The 20866-nt window shown below is 34.5% G+C and overlaps 1 protein-coding gene across 8 annotated transcripts; it reads right to left on the bottom strand.

The window, feature by feature from the left end:
* Positions 1-1093: 1093 nt before the first annotated feature.
* ZRANB2 (zinc finger RANBP2-type containing 2) lies at positions 1094-19183 on the bottom strand. Of its 8 annotated transcripts, XR_009050034.1 has the most exons (12): positions 19070-19183; positions 16538-16590; positions 16345-16453; positions 14454-14536; positions 10886-10942; positions 9117-9193; positions 8729-8863; positions 7407-7576; positions 5884-5970; positions 3759-3917; positions 2658-2727; positions 1094-2107 (listed from the first exon to the last, which is right to left on the bottom strand). XR_009050034.1 is itself a non-coding variant. In XM_057716228.1 (11 exons), the coding sequence occupies exons 1-11, from the start codon at positions 19123-19125 to the stop codon at positions 2044-2046; spliced, it is 1050 nt and encodes a 349-aa protein (XP_057572211.1). In that variant the 5' UTR covers positions 19126-19183; the 3' UTR covers positions 1094-2043. The 8 variants fall into 8 exon arrangements, 5 of the variants coding, with proteins under 5 accessions (XP_057572211.1, XP_057572221.1, XP_057572252.1 ...); XR_009050033.1 differs by having other exon boundaries at positions 2658-3917; XM_057716228.1 differs by lacking the exon at positions 2658-2727.
* Positions 19184-20866: the final 1683 nt, after the last annotated feature.

The following is a 20866-nucleotide window of genomic DNA, read 5'->3' as shown; positions in this document are numbered from 1 at the left end:
TTAGCCACATGGAATAAGGTATGTTCTGGTATAAAGTATTCAACTAATTTGAGTACTCACTGTTTAAAAAATCATTGAGTGTCCAAGGTTATAGTGACTACAGCTTTGGAATGTTTTAAACCAAACATTCATATATAAAAATAAGGTGGCCTTACATAAAAGGTGAGTGAATACAGGGAGTTTAAGATGCACAATCAACAGTAACAAACCAGACTGTAAACAGCTTAAAAATGAACATTAAATCAGAGCTTAAAAATTCTAATTTATTTCTAACAAACACCACTTGATGCTTGACTCACAAGCTTTATTTACATTTGTCTACAGCATCATTTCCTTACGAAATGAACTAGTACAGCTTCGTTTAACCAAATAAAATCATAATCATTTGAATTGTCTGTAAACTATTAGCTAAATTTATAACCTTGCATTTACTTATTAGTACAGCCAAAGTTTTAAATACAGAAAGCACAAGAATAAATCAACAATAACATGTAGAATCTAGAAGATCATCTGGGCAATTTAGAAGGTGGACTTTCAAGAAGTCTGAGGCACAATTACAAGAGTAAAAGTTCTTGTGCAACCTACAGTAAATGTAGCAAAGAAAATTAAGACATAAAAAAAGCAGGGGAAGTTCACTGTAAAAATATTATCAAAATATTTCTACATAAGCTCTTTCACTTTCATCTTTAGATCAGTTGAAGAGAAAAATGACTCATTTCAAAATAAAAACAAATGTAATTTTGGTTTTTCTACTAAGTACCTTAAAACATTTAAATTTTTCATTGCAGTAGACATTAAGAAAAAACAAACAAAACCCAGCCCCCAAAACAAAAAATGTGTGTATTGACCCCATGAGAAAAAGTTCCCAAGCACAATTGTTGATTTCCCTTAATATACTTACCTTGCATTGTCACTGAAGATACTGTTAAGAGAAACCTTTTTTAAAACCAGAAGACAGAATAGAGCTCAAATGACCAGATTTTAATTTTGAGAAATAAAACAAACCTTGAAAGTATTTTAAGCCATAAGTAATTTCAAGTGAATAGGAACAATTATTTCTGCTTATGTCATGAGGAAATAAGCATTCGTTACTCAGAAGAAAATTTTATGCAGTGTGTTTAAACATCTCAAAGCAAATGTTCACTTAAATTCACAATGTCTCTGTTGGTCTTTCACCCAAAGACAAATATACTTCAAAAGTGTTCTTCGATTTGTTTACCATTAACTACGATTTAACTTTCTCTACCCTATCGTGTGATAACTGGATTTTTAAAGGATATCACACAAAGCTTCTAAAAATATTAAACATTTTAAAATAAGATGTTTTTCTCATCAACCATATTAGCAGAGAAGAGATGAACTGCTAGGCATTCTTGCTCAAAATTTCCCCCTTTCTTCTCAGAAAGGGAGAAATAAATAACACCTTTGTCCTCTCCAATTCACAAAACTTTTCTGCATTAAGCTTGGTGGTGCAAAAAGTAAAACTGGATAAAAGAGAGACAATGATTCTAAGGCACCCTTAACATAGGGAATTTCAAAATAGTTTCCAGTTGACTGTTTTACAACTAGTTAAACTTTTTTTTAATAAGAATCACTTCGACATAGGTTAACATAAACAGGTTGACTCCTTTTCCCAGATTAACATAAATAGATTGTTTCCAACTACTTTACCACAGTCTTGCCTCCATGCCCAAAGTCCAGATAAGCCTAGGTAATGCTCATATTTGGAGATGAGAAAAACAAGAGTTCAAATTAGAAAACAAAGTACTTTGTTATAGCAGAGATGGTTTTTAAATGAAGCTAATGGTTGTAAATAATGAATGATAAACAAAGCGTCTATTTTGGGACATTATGGCTTAAAATACTATTTACTTTTAATTTCACAAATAAACACAGCTGTATTGTTCTGAAAAGCAATGAAAGGCATGCACCTCTACTAGCAGATTTAGCACTTCTGACCAAGTAAGACACCAACTTCTTAAAAAATATGCTTCATGCATTGTACTGGACTTTTTTTTTTTTTAAAGATGTAAATTTAATACATTATTTCTTTTTTGAACTTGAACGGGAACCAGAATGGGATGATCCAGAAGGTGACCTGTGGTGCCTGTAAGACATAATGGAAAAAGCAGGTAATCTGGTAAGCTGGAGCTGAATATCAGCATTCATTCATAAGACTTGGAGAAAATGAAAAATTGAACCTCATTACACTGGTAAGAGGAATAATTAAAATCTAAGATATAAACTTATACACATCAAATTAACTAGTACTTAGACCTTCGATATGAGCCCAGTAGCAGTGCAACCATATAATTTAAAATTCCCTATAATTTAAAAATCTCTCAAGATATAGCCACCTCTCAATTATTTAAGGTAATGAAGGAAAGCCTTGCAAAACTGTATAAAACTAGAGATTAATACAACAAAAGGCACATAAACTTGGTAATGGCATCGTGACTAAATCGTTCTCTGTGATACGCTGTACGTAGTGTGGTTAAGTCTATATGTAAAACAGATACAGCAAGGCTTCTGACTGTGTATGCGAACATATATCCATAAATCATTATGTTTTGGAAATCTAGGTCACACAAGATGATTGTACAATTAGTTACAGGATTATATTCATGCAGCTAATATGAATAAGTCAATATATCAACCTGGGTAAAGTAGTGGTGTTCCGAGGGGTTGGCCCTGGGCTCAGGGTTGTTTAGTGTTTTCACCAATCACCTGGCTTATGGAATAGAGAACATGTTCATTAAGTTTAGATGACAACAAAGTGGGGGGATTATATGTGGCTAAGATAAAAATTTGCAGACGTGGTAAAAAGGCAACAGAATGAGTTTCACTGAAGTATGGAGTAATTTTCTTACAAAGGAACAAATGCACAGAAATGAGACTAGTTGTGTGTAACCTTTAATATCTAAACTTTAAAATGGGAAGAAGCAAAACGAATCATTATGTACAAATAGAGGTAATCTTAGCACTGAACACAGCAAAAACCAGACTTTATCTAATCCTTACTTTCACAAGATGAAAGGATATAAAAATTTGCAAAGATTATTAAGGAAGCCATTAAAATGACTATATAATTAGACATTGAGAACCAAGAGAAAAATAATAAAACTGAATAATTAGCCTGCTGCAGAAAAGGCTGACAGATGACACACTCTCCAACTTTTAAAAATGTCAACATAAAGTAATCTAGCAAAAGTCTTTCTCTGCAAAAAATGGATTCAGATTGAAAGATGAAAAATGTATTAGCTACAAGAACAATTTCCTTATAAAGGGCACGGAACAATAATTTGTTGTGGAAATGCATTTATACATATTTAAATTAGGACAGATTTCCAGTGATCTATATTTTCTTATTAGATGCCCTAGAATCCTACGGTTTCTAATATAGCATAAATTAATACTTATAAAAATCAACTTCTAAATTACATCAACACACAGCTTCTGAATTAAAATCTTAAGAGACAGAAATAACCGAGAGTTGGCTATAATAATTATGCATAAAAATAAAAATTTAAACAAAATCGTCAGATAGTGGAAGAGAGTGGTTTGATCTACAACTTTTCTAAACAACCTGATCAAAGCACATAGGATGAACAAAGTAATTATCTGCTTTTTGAAGTTCAAAGTTGAAAAGAATAATCTGAAGTGGGAACAAAGGAGATAATGAAAATCTAATCCTTTACTAAGTTCAGTTACTAAACACACTTAAGAACACCCACTCTTATTTCTACAGAAACCCAAACCTTTCAGGTGACCGTGATCTTGTTCGTCTTTTTTTGCGATCACCAGATGAAGAAGATCTAGAACGACTTCTCTTTCTGTTCCTCTCAGGAGAAGATGATGAACTTGAGTAAGATCTTTTTCGTGGGGAAGAAGAGCCCCTGTGGGACCTGGAGCTGGATCTTCATTGATTGAGAAACAAATCAAACATTTCATTAAAAGAAGAAATGAGGCAGATGGTTTAGTTAATAGCTCCAAAAATAAACAATAAGAATTTATAACTATAAAAGTTTTATAAGAAAGAATACTTACTGCTTACTCAACAGAAGCCTTCTGGTTCAACCATGAAATCAATTCTATTTAAATAATTTACTTTAATTTCATCACTTTTTAAAATTCTACGATAAGTGCTCATTACTTACAGTTAAAAACCAGATTAATGTATTAAAGTAGAATCTTAAACTCTTTTTTTAAAATTTAAGGTTTTCATTTTAAACTATACATAAGTAGCAAAAGTAACAGGCGGGCATATACATGACTTTATGTCTAGAAACTACATCATTCCATTTGGGGAAAAATATGTATCATACAACTTCTTGAGGAAAATAAGCATAACAATTCATTGTGGAATTATGCAACTTATTAGCTAAGTTGCTGTAGACAAAGCAGGAATAGGGGGACAATGACAAAGAACAGCAGCTATTAAGTCGCTAAGTATTCAAAGGAAAATAAAATGAGTAACTTTAACACTTGATATTTTATATTAACAATATTTATTTTTATGAAGGATTACTATCCATGAAGTATGAAGTGTTGACATTCACATGTTTCAGGTAGAGGTAAATGTGCAAATGTTTAAGTACAATGTTTTTCTTCATTTACATATTTTGGTTGAAGTAATTTAGCTCAAACTTCCCAAAAAATTCACCTTTGGGCTTAAAATAAAATCAGAAAGCCCAAAAGGAGAATTCTTTGGAAAGTTATAAGCAATGAAAAAAATGTTTGATAAGAATATGAAGGCTGTTCTGTAAACCTTAATTAAAGTGCTTCCCAAAGGGAACTAGGACTTAAGTATCTCCACCTAAGAAGCACTCAAAAGAAATGAAACATTGATAATACATAATCACCATCACCATCATCATCACCTCACTTGCTCTCTATTTTGTATTGGCTTAATACAAGTGTGTACAACATTCTTTTCTCCTTAATGTTCTCAAACTGCAGTTGCCTTCTAATGCTTCAGATTTGGCTTTAAAATAAGCTATTAAGCAATTATTTTTTTTTTTACCAAAACAGCTATCACTACACTTCAGTGCAGTTCCACACAAGTGGAATTTTAGTTGTTTTCTTATTCGTGTGAGCTGCCTTTAATAGATCAACAAATTAAATTAAAAAGAAAGGGAGTATACTTTGACCAAGACTAGAAAAAACTTCAAGAGACTAAAAGCTAGTTTCTTTGCTTCTTTACAAATTACTTTTCCCTCTGTAGGTCTAACTAAATGCAACCTGAAGTTAACAAGAATGCTTACTTTAAGATCATATCCTACCTAGACTAACCAACCAAACTTCTAGATTTAATTTGTGGAATTTAAGAAGTGTCTTTACTTCTTACATACAATACATACTGTGTACAATATTCTGTTACATTACAGATAAATGAAAATAAAACCCTCAAGAAACTTCATCTGATATAAATGAAAAAATTGTTTCTATAACTATTGAAACAATTGCCATGCAAAACAAAATCTGTTTTGAGGCATTTTTTTTTCTTTTGAAGAGTAAATGGTTTCTATTTATTTGCATATCTCAGTTTATTTTAACTACTACTGCAAAATAACTTTAATGAATAGACATTTGGTGATAAGACTTGGCTCCATCTTTCTACTTCATCACATTTTAGCACAAAAATAGCAAACCTTGCATAATGCAAAATAACCACGTTAATTCAATCATGGGAATGTCTTGGCACACTGCTGGCAATGGAAACATCTCATGGTGAGAAAATTAAGCTGAGGCAAGTGCATTAATTTTCTAATGCTAAAATAAAATTGACAAGTAGAAGCAAAATAAGAGGAAAAAAAGCAACGCCTTCTGCAGCCTTTAAATATTTTTTCTCTCTGCTTTACAGAGAGATGCTACCTCATTCACCTTGATTTCGACCCACGAGATCTCGAATGTTCTCTGGAACTGGAACGAGATCTTGACTGCGAACTGGAAGAACTTCTTGAACGGGACCTGGAACAACATGGAAGGATTTTTTTTTCCAGGACCATTTAATTAAATTTTGTGATACGAGCACTGAAAGAAAAATTTGCATTAGAATTCATTTTCATAGAGTAGGAATACTATTTGGGATATGTATTTTCAAAACACAGTATTTTAAGGTTTATTTTAAACTTTTATTCTGTATTAATACTTGTGCCAAAGCTTAAAGTAATAGATTATTTTTGAAAATAAGCAACTACTACTTTCCAAGTTGGACAAAATTTCTCTAAAAAATCATTCATGATTGTACAGATGAAAACACCCAGCATTATCATTTTATTAACACTGCATACTTTTATGTTCACAAATATTTAAAAATCCTTCTATTTCCTTGGTTACTAGCTAGTATAAAGCTTAAATGTTTACATGCATACATTTTTAACCCATGTTTTTCTGTTTACTCAAAGGTTAGAGAATTAAAGGGAAACTACATTGACAATCCTGTCACCGTTTTAGATAATTATATTACTGAAAATGACATGGGGGAGATATGATCCATTTGAATTTAAAAAGTCAAAAAATGAAATAAATTTCATTTATTAATTTAATTTATACAATTTGTCCCTGAAAATAATAATCTGCAGAATTTTCACCTTAAAGTTATCCTTATAATTACTCTTTCAAACTTTCAGGCTTTACAGTACTCAATTAACAATTACCTAATTATTAAGTACTCAATTATCTAATATTTTATCCTTAAATACAGTTAAAATTCATTGCACATAGTTTCACTTAACTAAATAGGAGTTCTTCAAGGGAACACTGCTTATATAAGGTGTTGCTTTTTCTCAATCAAAACTTCATTTTTATTGTTGACTATACAATGAGGGACTTTTTATTAAAAATTTACATCAGTAACAAAATAATATTCAAGTACAATGCAAATTAAATCCTCTAATATATTCCTGGACAGTTCTAAAATATGAACATTAAGACAAAAGTATACAGCTGAATTTGCTCCTTTATTCAGGACATGTATACCAAGTAAAACACTATGCAGTAAGCAACAATTTAATTGATACCTAGAAAATTTCTGTACTAGTGTTTAAAATCATCAATGGAAATATGTCTTCACTTTATAATTTCTAAATGTAAACTATCTCCTTAGATCTAACTAAATATCACGATATATAATGATTTAATTGAATTTTTAAAGTCTGCTTTAATAAAAGGCATGATGCTAAAGTGGACTCAGGAAGTTTCACATTAAAATTTTATATTTCTGAAAATACTGGACAATAACTTCATGGCACTAAGATAGAAAAAAATTATCTTTTAAAAGATGATTGAATGAAAACTTTAAAATAAAAGGAAAGCTTATTTAGTCAAGAAAAACAAAATTTATAAGTAAAGAAGTTAGATACTGACATTTTGACTGGTGTTACCCTTGACCTGTACCCGTTTACCTGGACCTAGACCTTGAACTGGAGGGGGAGGATGAGCGTGATGAAGATCGTGAATGTGAAGACCGAGACTTTGAGCGACTTCGTCTATTAGATTTCTTTTTATTACTATCTTCTTCTTCACTGGCATCAAGATTATATTTTGAGAGATCAGCATCATCTTCATCTTCATCCTAACAAAAATTCAGAGTCAATTATATTTAGACATTTAGATATCCATGCTATCTAGGAATGATGAATAGTTCTGTGTACTGGACATCTCCATATGGATATATATCACTAACATCTCAGCAAATTCATTCTCAATTCTGAAATCTGACTACTACATTCCTCATCTCCGCTAAAGAGACTTAATGACTGTCTCAGACATTTAAAGAAGTAAATGTAGAAGTCATACTCATTTTCTTTTTCATCACAATGTATTACCAAATGAGCTGTCAAGAATTTTCAGCTTTATTCCCCTAAAAGTTCTTGAATCCATCTCCTTTAGTCTTAGTTCAGAACTTCATTCTTTTCTCTAGTGTACTACCATAATCTTTTAGGTAGTCTCCCTAGCTGTGGGAATCCATTCTGCCTCTCCAATGTCTCAACATGTTGACAGTCATCACTCTGAAACACAGATCAGATAAACAGACCTCATTTTTTCCTTTTTAAAACCTGTTTCACATTGGTTTGTTTAGCTGCATTCAAGGGCCTCCTATGCTCAGTCCCCAAAGTATCCTTAATCTGGATCTATTCATCCATAAAATTTTACACTCAGGCCCCAAAGAATAAACATCACCAGACCTAATGTGCTTGCTGACCCCCATGTTACATGATCTCCTCTGCTCTAACCACACTAGCCTACGTATGATTTTTTTGGATGGTGCTGGCTTGCTTCCCCCTATGGGAAACTTTATTTACTGCTCTTGCTGCCTTAAAAGCGCTCTGATCACAGCTCTTATAGCAGGCTCCTTCATATCATTGTATCACTGAATTCTCAGCTCAAATTTCACTGCCTCAGAAATCCCCCATCCAGAAAGTAGCTCTTCTAATGATCTGCTATCACGTGTCTTCATAACATTATTGCTATCTAAATTATCTTGTTCATTTATGTCGTTCCCTCTCTGGAACTTAAGTTCCATTAAGAGAAGGGGGATGTGTCTCAGTCATTACTGTATCTCCAGAGTGAGAATAATGCTTGGCAGAGCAGAAGCTCAAAATCTTTGTGAAAACAAATGATTACTTTGGAGAACATATCCTCACCACAGGCCAAATGCTGTCAAACATTCATGTTATCCCATAGCTCGAATAAGACAAAGGGAAAATATAAGGAAATAATTTACCTCATCTAATTTATATTTAGAAAGATCTTCATCCTCATCCTCTTCTTCTCCCTCAGATTCTTTATCTTCAACTTCCTTTAAAATAGATGCAGGACCAACTGCCTTCCCTCTGTACTTTTTCTTTTTACGTCCAAACTAGAGAAAGTTTCACAATATTTCTGTTAGCTGAAACTATTAAGTATACTTTTTTCAAAGAAATTACTTTTATATGTCAAAAAACATATATATTATATGTTTGAATCTATGATTTTCTACAAAATGGTAAGCTGCTGTAAAAGACTCAAAGTGTACTTATAAAAATGAGATATTTAATATTTTCCTTTCGCAAGTTATTTTCTAACATGTTTCTCTAAGCTGCATTCAACCTGAACACTAATGTACAGCTTACCTCATCATATTCACCATCAGATTCTTCTCTTTCTATATATTCAACATTTTCTCTTTCATTAAAACCACCACCATATCCTAAAAAGGGGGGTAGGTAGAGCATAAATTGTTATGACAATTCATCAAAGTAACAAAAACACGTCAGAATTACCTACAAGCAAAAGAAAAAAGAAAACCTTAGCAAAGACATTTGTCTATCCTTTTAATAAATTACTGGCCTCAAAACAACAACAAAAAACAAAACAACAAAAAACAAAACAACAACAAAACAAAACAAACAAAAAAAACCTAATCACTATAGAGAACAGCCTCAAAGTTAGATACTATAGCCAGAAAAGTCCTGTGGCTACACTTCTAGCTCTTTTCAATTTAAAAATACCCTATATGACTTCAGTAATGCATGGAATACATAGGTGGAAAACATCTCCTTAAACTTCTGTTATAACCAAGTTTTAAAAGAACTTTCCTCTCTAGTTTATCATAATTCTTCTGGGAGAAATGGGTTCAGTAAGAACCAACAATCAAATTTCACTGTTTACTGGTTGAAAATGGTCTGAAATCTTCTGATACAGTGAAATTTTGCTGGCTAAAATATAGCTAGAGCTTGGAAAATTCTTAATTATATAGGCAAATATAATGACACAATAAAGGATATCCAAATTGGTTTTATAAATTCATTCATTTATTCATTCATTCATTTATTTATTTATTGGCTGCGATGGATTTTGTTGCTGAGCACGGGCTTTCTTTAGTTGCGGTGAGTGGGGGCTACTCTTTGTTGTGGTGCGCGGGCTCCTCATTGCCACGGCTTCGCTTGTTGCGGAGCACAGGCTCTAGGCACGTGGGCTTCAGCAGCTGCAGTACATGGGCTCAATAGTTGTGGGTCACGGGCTCTAAAGCACAGGCTCAATAGCTGTGGTGCACGGGCTTAGTTGCTCCACAGCATGTGGGATCTTCCTGGAGCAGGGATCGAACCAGTGTCCCCTGAATTGGCAGGCGGATTCTTAACCACTGTGCCACCTAGGAAGTCCCCCAAATTGGTTTTAAATACACAGTTAAGAGTAACTCAGACTTGGTGTACCCCCAAAAAATAATAAATAAATTTAAAAACTTAAAAAAAAAAAAAAAAAAAAGAGTAACTCGGGTTTTCTGAAGCCAGTAACTTTTCAACTGAAAATATTCTATTAAAAAGCTATCAGGATCAGCAAACCATTATTGTTTGCTGTCACAAATAACATCTATAATTTAGACCGACAGATCTCTGACATACACTTAACGGAGACTGGAAAAAGAAAGTGAGGGAGTAGAAAATATGAGAAATTCTGAAAAAATCTGCCATTGAAAAAAAGAGGTGGTTAAGAGCAACATAACCTAACCACCTCACATATTTCAGGACAGTACCAGCACAGAGAGTGATTGCCAGTTTTAAGGATTTAATAAATGAGCAAAATGTTAAATAAATTTATAAACAAAAAATATTTTTTTTAAAATTTAAGATTTGTGACTTTAAATCTATCAATTGTGGACATTAAAAAAACTCATGACTTACCCTATCATCATTTCATAAGAGAGCCACAAACAAATAGTAGAGAGGATGTAAGTGCCCCAGCAAAATGTGATAAAATTAACTTTCTTAAAAAAAAAAAATCACATTAATACAACATCCTTCTTTTCTTCACTGTAACTTTGTTTGTACCAGTGAAAACTGCAATGTATCAGTGTTTATCCTTGGAATACTTGATATCATCTGTTTTTTCCTCCTCCTCCTACCTTGTTCCAGAGACGAAATAGACGCCAATCGTAATACATAAGAATTTCCTTTTGTTTCTATGCATATGATATAAAAGTGAAAAGTGTCTTAAATACCAATAACAACTTTTCCTTTGTAAAATCTTGGCTCTAGTTTTTCAGAATATCAAATATAAAAAAACAGAAACAAGTACAACTAGGTGTATGCTCACCTCAAGAAAACAGCTCATATTCAACATTAATTTTGGAATATAAACACCGTAGAAAGTTATAATTCAACATTATAGTTTCTTGTCTCTACATATATAATATTATATCAATATGTCCTGAGATTAAGGTATGAATAGTTTGATAAACAAATTGTAAGAGATGACTCATAGTAAAGACCTAAACCTCAAAATACTTCGAAGTAGGTGAAAAATTAAGACCAAAAAATTCACGGGATCTGCATGGAAAATGATTCACATAAGAAAAAAAAAAATACAATACAAAAGAATGATTGTTTTTAAGCCAACAGTGCAGAAAAATGCCTGATAAACTGGACTATTTATATGTGGAAATGTAAATACATGAAAACAATCCTATTTAAAAACAACAGGCTTTTAGTAGAGTTCTTTGTTCAGTCAGTAATCTGACGCTAAAAAATGGTATGGCGAATATGGGGAGCTACAGAGTCAATTATACCAAGATTCAGAAAGTGAACTCTAGCTCATACAGGTAGTTTTGCATAGGTAAGTAAAATTACTTTAAAGCGAGTATGATAGCAGTAGAAAGCTATTTTCATGTTCTCTCACACAGGCCATAGAAAAAGAACCTAAATAATCCGCTAACAATAAAGAGATTATTAGGGTATGCTGTTATGAACCCATACACCAGATACACCTCATGAACTTCTTCCCCATAGGTGGGAAACACAGTAGCTCCATCCTAAAAAAAAAACTTCAGCATCATTTCCACTGAATAAAAAGTGAGTCAGAGGAATAACTGACTTATCTATGTGTGTTTCCTTCATTATTTTGGGTTTGAAGCTTTTCAGGGAATATTGTAAAAATCGGCCTCTTGCTTCCACTCTTGCCACTCCCACCGCCTAATTCTTCTTCTATAAACCAGTAATGTTTAAAGAAAATTAGATGTGTCACTCCCTTGATAAAAATCCTTCAGTTACTTCCCATTATTCAGAATAAAATAAAACTCCTTACCGAGATCTACATGGCCTTTGCCCATTTCTGAAGTGTTTTCTGGAGCTGCTAGGAATTCATCCAATATGCTAAATTCTTTCAAGTCTCAGGGCTTGATTCACACAAGTTGTTTGCTCTTGCTTGGAATGACCTCTCAACTTGCTACTAACTTTCACTCCTTAGCTTAAACAATGCTCTCTCAAAGAAGACTTCATTAATCTTCGCCTTTACATGTCTGTTTTGCTCACCCAAATATCCCCAGCATCTTGCCCAATGGCCAATACATATTTCTTTAGTATTTGAGTATAGAAAATGGCACAATTCTGGTACCATTTAAAGAATGAGTTGTTGTCATTTTTAAAATAGGCTTTACAATACAATTTAGGTGAAACAAGCAACCAAGAACCTCTATAGGTTTTTAGCAAGTGTTAAAAAAAAATAACATCTTAAAATTTGTCTCAAAAAATGCAAAAACGTGAGCAAGGACCAGGAAAGGATCAAACACAGATTTAAATCAGGCCTGAATTAGGGTTGTGACAATGGAAATGAAGAGAGAAAAGGGAATGAATACAACATGTACTTCGAAGGAAGAACTGAGATACTAACTTGAAAATTCTGTGATTCTATATTTTGATTAATTAGTAAAGTGAACAAATAGTAAAGAGAAACTAAAGCGCAACAGTACATATTAGGTCACATTCTCAACAGTGACTAGCAAAGACAACTACTTATATACAGAGAAATGGGAAAGAGTCAAGACACCAGAATGACAGAAAAAAAGGTAATGAAAAAAGGAAAGTGAGGTTATCAAACTCTGACAACTTTAGTTGTTACTATAGCTCTTGCATTAGTGAAACTTTTAGAGGAGTCACAAAATACGTCAAAGAGATGTGAATAAATAAAAGGCTTTTGGGAATTTTTAAAACTGTTAAAAGATTTTGGACTTTACCCTAAAAGCAATCAAAATGGTTTAAAACAAATGGAGTTTTTAGTTTGGAACAAAAAACCCCTGGCTGCAACTGAGCAGGAGGGGAATATGTACAGACACCAACAAGGTGGCTGTTTTTCCAAGTAACAAGATAGTGGTATATCTGCCTAGCGTAATGATGGAAAGATTTTGAGGGGTACAGGAGAGATGAAGGAGTAATTAAGAAGGACATCTAAGTTTCTGGCTTATGTAACAAGCATATGGTGGGTGGTACTAATCACGAGAAAGGGATCACTAGAAGAGGGCCAGGTCCTGGGGGAAAATCATGAAATCAGTTTGGATATGAGTTTGACATTTACATGGTGACGCTGAATAGGCAGCTGAATATACATGTCAAAGAAGTCTGAACTAGAAATATAAATTCAGTTATCATGGTGTGCTAATGCTCACTTAAACTTAGGGCTTAGAAGAAAATGCCTAGAAAATATAGAGTAAAAGAGTCAGTTTAGGAATTGGACCCTGAAGAACCCCAACATTCTGCGCCCACAAAAATAAAACTAAAGAGCAGACAGAATAAACAATCAGAGGGGTGCATGTGTGTGTGTGGGGGGGTAGATTAAAAAAACGGGAAAAACATAAACTTAAAGGGATAAGGGAGGAAATAAAAGAGAGACCCTTTAAAAGGCCTTAATCTGTACAGACAGGGGAACTGTCTAAAGTCAGGGAGGAAAAGAAAACAGGGAAGTAGTTTACTAAGTATAGATCTGACAAGGTAACTATATATAGAATGAAGCCTTTGATTGTACAAGTTGCTGAATGAAAAAATCAGATGTGAAGTACACTGATAATGTGGTTCACTAATTGATGATAATGGGAAAACTATATTCTATTTGGCAAATATTTTCACCCCACTACTGACAACACACAGAGCCAATGATACGTTATTATTTAGGCCAAAGGTTACCAAACACCACCTGAATCACTTGCGGATTTTTGGGACCCATCCCCTAAGATTTTTGAGAGCTGTTTTGGAATATAGATTTTTAGTTTCTCAAATGATTCTAACGTATAGCCAAGTTCAAGAATTACTGCCTAAACTTTAGACAATTACTTTAAAAGGTGCTCCATGCTCTTTTTTTGGTCATACTGGGATATCAAATGAATAAAAAAATGGTATTAACCTATCATTACTAACAACAAACATTTAGACCAGCAGAGGAAAGAGAGGAATAAACCGCTTCAAAAACTATCTTAATGTCGACTACTTGTAAGGATAGGGCTTCCAGGTTCTGTACTTTGTAAACTGTGAAATTATCAAACAAAAAGATGACTTTGTGGATGAGAGGGAAAATAATCAAGGTAAAAAAATATAAGGGCAGAATAAACAGTCCTCATTTACTGTGTTCTTAAGAAGTGGTATAATTATCAATTTCAATGTTTAGTTCTTTTAAAATTATTTAGTTGGAAAGCGTTTAAATCTTACCTGTTCTTTCTTCCAGCTTAGCATACTTTGGAGTATTACACATGTTACATTCTGATCTTCTGGCCCAATTCACATTACTGCAACTTTAAAAGTGGAAAATATCAAATCAGTAGACTATAACTTAAGATAAAAAGTAAATTTTTAGACATTTTAGAGTTTTAAAATAAAAAGTAGAGTGAACTCACTACCATAAAGAAATGTTTACTAAGGATGCTACAAAGAAAATGTACCAATGTACGTTTTCTGAAGAGAGAGTATGGCCCCAAAAGACTGAACTACTTAAGCAGAGAGACAAAAGCTATACAGTATGAAGAATGCCTTTGTCATTTTATGAGAAATGAATGACAAATTGTATCTACAGAGATTCTGCTGCTTTAGGAGGGGAAAAACACCACTTTAAATGAAAGGTTCTACTAATTTCCCAGTGTCCAACTTCACCTCAAGAGTAAGGTTATACCCTCCAAATAATGTTAAAAAAAATTGTTTTGTGGAATCAGTTCAAGCGCTGAATTCCAAATTCAGCAATTTAATCTGTTGCTGGAAAATTACCCAATACTAACTTAGTATCTATAAGACCAGAAATTTGTGTAAGACCCTCTACTGATTCAGTCCTTTCATATGTATTTGATTCACCTGCTTAATAGAAAAGATGGCTATTGGGAAAATCAATACAGCACGTGAAAATCATAAATATTAAGAAACCTACCTAATTCGGAATAATTATCTATGGCATGCAACTTATGATTCTAAAATTACTGTGCAAACAAGCAAAATAAATTTCGTGGTATACTTCACATTAGTGATACAGGCTAAAAGTTTTGGAGATTTTTCAATAGTAGAAAGAAGTAAGTTTTACTGCTTTTAAATACCTCTCCTTCTTTTTTGAATGTTAGCTCACCTTAAGCATCTGTTTACTGGTATACATAATTCATTTTAGTAACAACTAATATTACCATTAAAAAATAGAATTTTAAAGTTCTTTATACTTATATGTCAGATACAGACTGAATAACAATCAACAGATCTTTGATGTAAAGGTTACTTTGGCTTGTCAATGTGACTAGCAAGAGTAGGCAACATTAACAAGTAGAGGCTAAATATACGGGGGTGAATCAAAAATTATTGTCTCATCAGCACTTTCTACTCAAGGCTACAGTCTCCCCAGCCACTGCTGTGCAGGTGTGAACATGTTACATCACTTGTTACATCAGTTCATTTGTAACTGCTGTGCACGCAAAAATGGATGCCCCACTTGTGATGTGCTCCAAAGAACAGTGTGCAGTGATTCTTTTTTTGTGGTTTGAAGGTGTACCTGGTACCGTTACTTACTGAAGACTTTGTGCGTAGTATGGAGAAAGTGTTTTGTCGTGAAGAAGTGTGTATCAATGGATAGAGATGCTTATTGAGGAGCTGAAGCTTAAACTTCAGATTAAACGCAAATGTCTGCTATCCAAGGGCATTGTGATCTTACATGACAATGCACGTCCACACACTCCTGCCCACATTGTCAACACTCTGCAAAAGCTTTCTTTGTTTTGAGGTGTTTAAGCATCCTCCCTGTAGTCCTGACCTGTTCCATTGGACTTTCACCTGTCTGGTCCCCTGAAAGCAGCCCTAGAAGGACAAAGATTGACTTCTGATGAAGAAGTGCAGACAGCACTGCATTCGTGGTTCCCAGCTCAGCCTAAACATTTTTTAATGACAGAATACAAAAGCTTGTTGACAGATGGACAAACTGTATTGAAAAGCAAGGAGATGATGTTGAAAAATGATGTATTTGCCTTTTCTAAAAGTTAATTAAAATAAATTCTACAGTCAGAGGGCAGATAATTTTTGACTCACCATCGTGTTATTATGGGAAAAAGTGGGGATGATAATTTGAAACACATACGTTTTACACTGCCAGTCATTAGCGCTAAACAAGCCTCGGCTCTTTTCTGCGAGTGTCTTTCCTATTTCAGTGCCTCCAGCTTTCATCATCTTAGCCTCAGTTGTTTTCTCTGAAAATAGGAAAACGCATATGAATCTGGGGAAATAAATGATCTGTATACACAGTCTTAAAAGAATCTTCCTTAAATGCTTACCTCGACCACATCTATTACAGCTAGTTCTTCTAGCAAAGTTTACATTTCCACATCTGAAAATAAAGTAAAAAATATTTATACACACATCTATTAAACTTATATAATTTTAAAAGTTTTATTACACAACATTTTAATGTGTCCTCCCTGTATACCTGGGTCCAGAACTTCTACCACCATTTCTTTCCGAGTTAATGTCAATGTTAACAAAACAAAAACAAAAAACCCTCACAATTTAGGTGGAAAAAAAAACAAGATTTGAAGTCACAAGTCAAGGATAAGAAACTCCAATCTTTCACTTACCAATTATGCAATCCGGTAAGTCACTTAGGATCTCTGTGCATCAGTGTCCTCATATTAGCACACATCATTAATTATAATGAAATCCACTCACAAAGCTTAAGAGACGTGAGTCTACTTGAACAATTACTGATGAAGCATCAAGGAGTTCAAAAAAACTTTAAAGTAATTCTCAGTACACAAAATAAGACTATATAAAAAATTTTTTAAGAATTATAATAAATACAAAATCTTAAGGTGAACCAAGGGGGAAAAATGGGTGAGTCAGATATGGCTTCATGGACCTTAATAAAATACTCTTGTTAGAACTAGGAGGTGGGGATGGTAAAAAACAAAGGAAGATAGGTTATACTGGCTAAAAATATAAATAGGTTCAATAATTTAAAAAAAACTGAGTTTTGGGGGGATATCCATCAAACCTCTGAAATCGAGCTGAAAAACTACAATCAATAATCTCAACACATCAAGTAACATTATCACTTTATGCTAAAATTTAACAAACAAACACAAAAAAACTTATGGGGTTCACCAACATGGTCTTCATAGTACCTCTGCATATCAGTAAAAGCATGCTAACTGCTACAAATAACTTGTAAAGCTTAAATTTTAAAAAGCTGGTTACTTTTTTTGGGTGTTACACTAGCTGAAATAAAGATGTGAAGTATGGAATGGATACTAAACTGAAGAACTCCAATTAATTTTTAGGTGGTTTTCCCCCCTAAAGAATGTCCTTTATGACTCCACTAAGCATTGAAAATATATTCTGAAAATGTTTTCTGGATTTACACATTGTAGAAGTTACTCTGTTCGTGTATTTGTAACTAAGTTGAAATGTGCTCACTTAGAAAAACCTATTTAAGATGGTTCAGAAAAAACCCCAAAGAACTTTTTGGCCAACCCAATATTTGAGTATACTGTCACTAATGACACTGTCAAAAGCACATTATTCTACAAGTGACCAACAACACAAAAGTCAGTTGTCTGTTCTATTTAAAACCGTTAGACTTGAGACCCTTCAAGTCATCTTAATTTTTATGCAATCGAGGGCCATCACTTTTTTATGTAAAAGAAAAAACCATGATGCTTCATTTAAACTGCTTTAAATGTGAACTGAAGACAAATGCTGGGGAAATAAGAACTTAACCTCCTTTGACATTTGAGTCTAAAACTACTATCCACAGCTATCAATCAGTATTTGCCGCGTTTTATTGCTGTACACAATCTATGCTGTATCATTGTAAGGGAGCTATTCTACCCTACTTTTTTAAAAAAGTTAAAGTTAAATATCTACTTAAAGTTACATGGTCTATAAGCAATAGGACTAGAATTAAAGCTAGGTTTATTTGCTTCAAAATTTTTACTCTTTATTACCATGAGCTCCACATGCTATCTGTGACTAGCTTAGACACAGAAATCAAAGGTTTTTATTGGAACATGACTTGTGCACTGAATTTTTTTGACAATTACATTCCATAATAATTTTCGTATATCTCCAAACTGGTAGACCTACTTGAGGACCCATCAATAAAATCGTACTAACAACTAAATAAACCACACTGGTTTAAAACAGAGCTACTAAAACACGTGCTTCTTTGAAGCAGGCATTCTCCAGGGCTGAGCAGGCAAAAACACAGGCCTCTGTGTTTCGGCTCTAACGAGGCTAAAAGTCCAATTTTTGTGGGTAAAGGTTAAAAAAAAAAAAGTGAGAATTTCCCCAACCAGAGGATAGTGTCCAGGAGGAAAAAGTATAAACACTACGGAGAGAAAGTTTGAATTAAAAAAAAAAAAAAAAAAAAACAAGGTGAACTATGAGAAGCAAAAAAATGAGTTCAAGAAAGCAACGCTTTCCGCCAACAAGAGTCAAGTTCTGCAGGGAAAAATCACGTGGGGGAGATCCGACACCTAGCTGGCCTGGACCGCGGAGATTTCCTTAAGGCTGAAACCTGGGCGGGGGTGGGGTGTGGGGCAAAGGGGCGGCCATCTCGCACCCGAAAATGACGGGCTGTCTTGCAGAGATTGTGATCGAGGAGACGCTGGAGACATACTCAAAACAAAGGCTACCGAAACACCTCATCGTAAAGAGACTAAACGCCTCCTTCCCGCCTGGGAACCGGCAGTTCGCCTCTCCACCCCGCTTGTGGTACCAGAAATCGTAAAATCATAAAATGCCCAATCGACTCGAGAAAGCCTCCACCGATCAACCCCGCTCCAATTCGGGACCCTTCATAAACTCACTTTTTGTCAGGGCAAATCCAGTCACCGTCACTGACTCGGAAATTCTTGGTGGACATCTTGGACGCCGCCACCACAGCCACCCGCAGCTACGTCTTCACAGGAGGAAGCGGGCCGGGGACTTTTGGCTCTCCGGGGCTGTCCCCACGCTGCCTGGCTCCTTCCCACCACTGCGACAGGATTTGTCAGTGAAAACACTCGGCCGGGATTGAATTTGAACGTTATTGTCCAGAATAAGATGCCTATGAGATTTTTTCCTGGCCGAAAGAGTTACAACGCAAATAAATTCTCTCAGCTAAATTAACAGGCGCCGCCGGGACAGCCTAGGCGGGAGGCCTTCGTGGCACTAGAAGCCTCGGAGAGCCCCCTACAGGCGGGAGGACCCGAAAGGCAAGTACTTCCGCTCAGATGGGCGGAGCTAGGGAGGAGGGGGCGGAAGTGACTGTGATCCGCCTGGGGCTTGCAAAGGCGGGTCTTCCGTTTGCGCTAAGGCGGAAAGGTGTATTGGGCTCTTTAAGTTTTTGGAGAAGTTATTTTAATTAAGGCTCGAGAACTCTGTGCTTTCACCATGGACATGGGATGTCGTTTAGAAACTTATTGTTTTGGGGTACGTAAATAGATGTAACAGATAAGCAACGTACACATGAGAACTGACCAGTAATTTTGGAACTAAGATTTTCCCAGTATTGTTAAAATTTTCTGTCTTTTCCCAACTTATTCCCTTGCGTTCCTCAGGAGGTAACACTCTCCTGTATCTTGGGTTTATTCCTTTGCTTTCAAAAATTTAGCTTATATACCTGCATGTTTAATTTGATAAACGCTTGAGCTTTACAAGGATAGTTTGTTATATAATAGTCTGCAACTTTTTTTCGTTCAACAGTGTGCTTTTAAATCATTCTAGATTGTTGCATACATTTGTATGTAGCTGTTACTTAATTTTACTGTTATATACTGGTAATATTACTTTGTGTGACAGTTTATCCCTTCTTTTTCCCAGCGTTTGTCATTAATTTGGATACAAAAACGCAGAAATTTTTCTAGAGTGCAGCATCTATCTAGAGAGACGTCTTCAACTATTCTCTAATTGTAATTGCTTTGAAGTCTTTGGTAATTGTAAAATCTTGGTTATCTAGTGGTTGGCAGCTGTTGATTTTTCCTTAAAAGCTGGCCATATTTTTCCAGTTCTTTATATATTGAGAAATTGTGATTTTTTTTTTTTTTTTTTGCCGTGCTGCTCAGCTTTTGGTATCTTAGTTTCTTGACCAGGGATTGAATTCAGGCCCTTGGCAGTGAAAGTGTGGAGTCCTAACCAGTGGACCGCCGGGGAATTCCTGAGTAATTGTGATTTTTCTCCAAGACATTTTGATATTATGTTGTATAGACTCTAGGTCTTAATAAAAGCCTTTGGGGAATGTTGAGTTTTGTTTCGTTTTGTTTTGTTTTGTTTTAGGAGGCCATCAATCCAGTTTGGTTCATATTGTAAACCAAATATTGTGAACCAGTGAGTTGAGTCTCACCTGTGGGTGCTGATTCCGCATCAGTTCAGTTTTGAAAGGCTTTAGTGTGCTGCTTTGAGTCTGTTCTATACATATAACACTCAGGAATATTTTGAAACTTTGGTGGTAATTTAAATTGTAGTTTGATTAACATATCTTTTGCTGTGCAGCTTTTCATCTGCACTGCAGATGCTCAGTTCAGGTGTGACCACAGGACTTACGTGGATTCACACATAGAATTAGGGAGTTTTCTTCTCCAGCTCTCTCCTTTTTGATATTACTCTCATACTCTTTGTTTTGCAGG

This window comes from Hippopotamus amphibius, chromosome 1 (assembly GCF_030028045.1).
Source record: "Hippopotamus amphibius kiboko isolate mHipAmp2 chromosome 1, mHipAmp2.hap2, whole genome shotgun sequence".
NCBI lineage: Eukaryota > Metazoa > Chordata > Mammalia > Artiodactyla > Hippopotamidae > Hippopotamus > Hippopotamus amphibius.
Note: the sequence above shows the minus strand (reverse complement) of the source record. Positions and strands in the feature narration are given on the sequence as shown.

Bases quoted from the DNA above. Each gene is read 5' to 3' on its own strand.
- ZRANB2 (XM_057716228.1), bottom strand. From the start codon at position 19,125: ATGTCCACCAAGAATTTCCGAGTCAGTGACGGTGACTGGATTTGCCCT. The intron at 14,537-16,344 runs GTATGTGTTTCA...CCACTTTTAAAG, and splicing joins AATGACTGGCAGTGTAAAAC to TTGCAGTAATGTGAATTGGG. The intron at 2,108-3,758 runs GTTTGGGTTTCT...TATGTCTTACAG, and splicing joins AGATCACGGTCACCTGAAAG to GCACCACAGGTCACCTTCTG.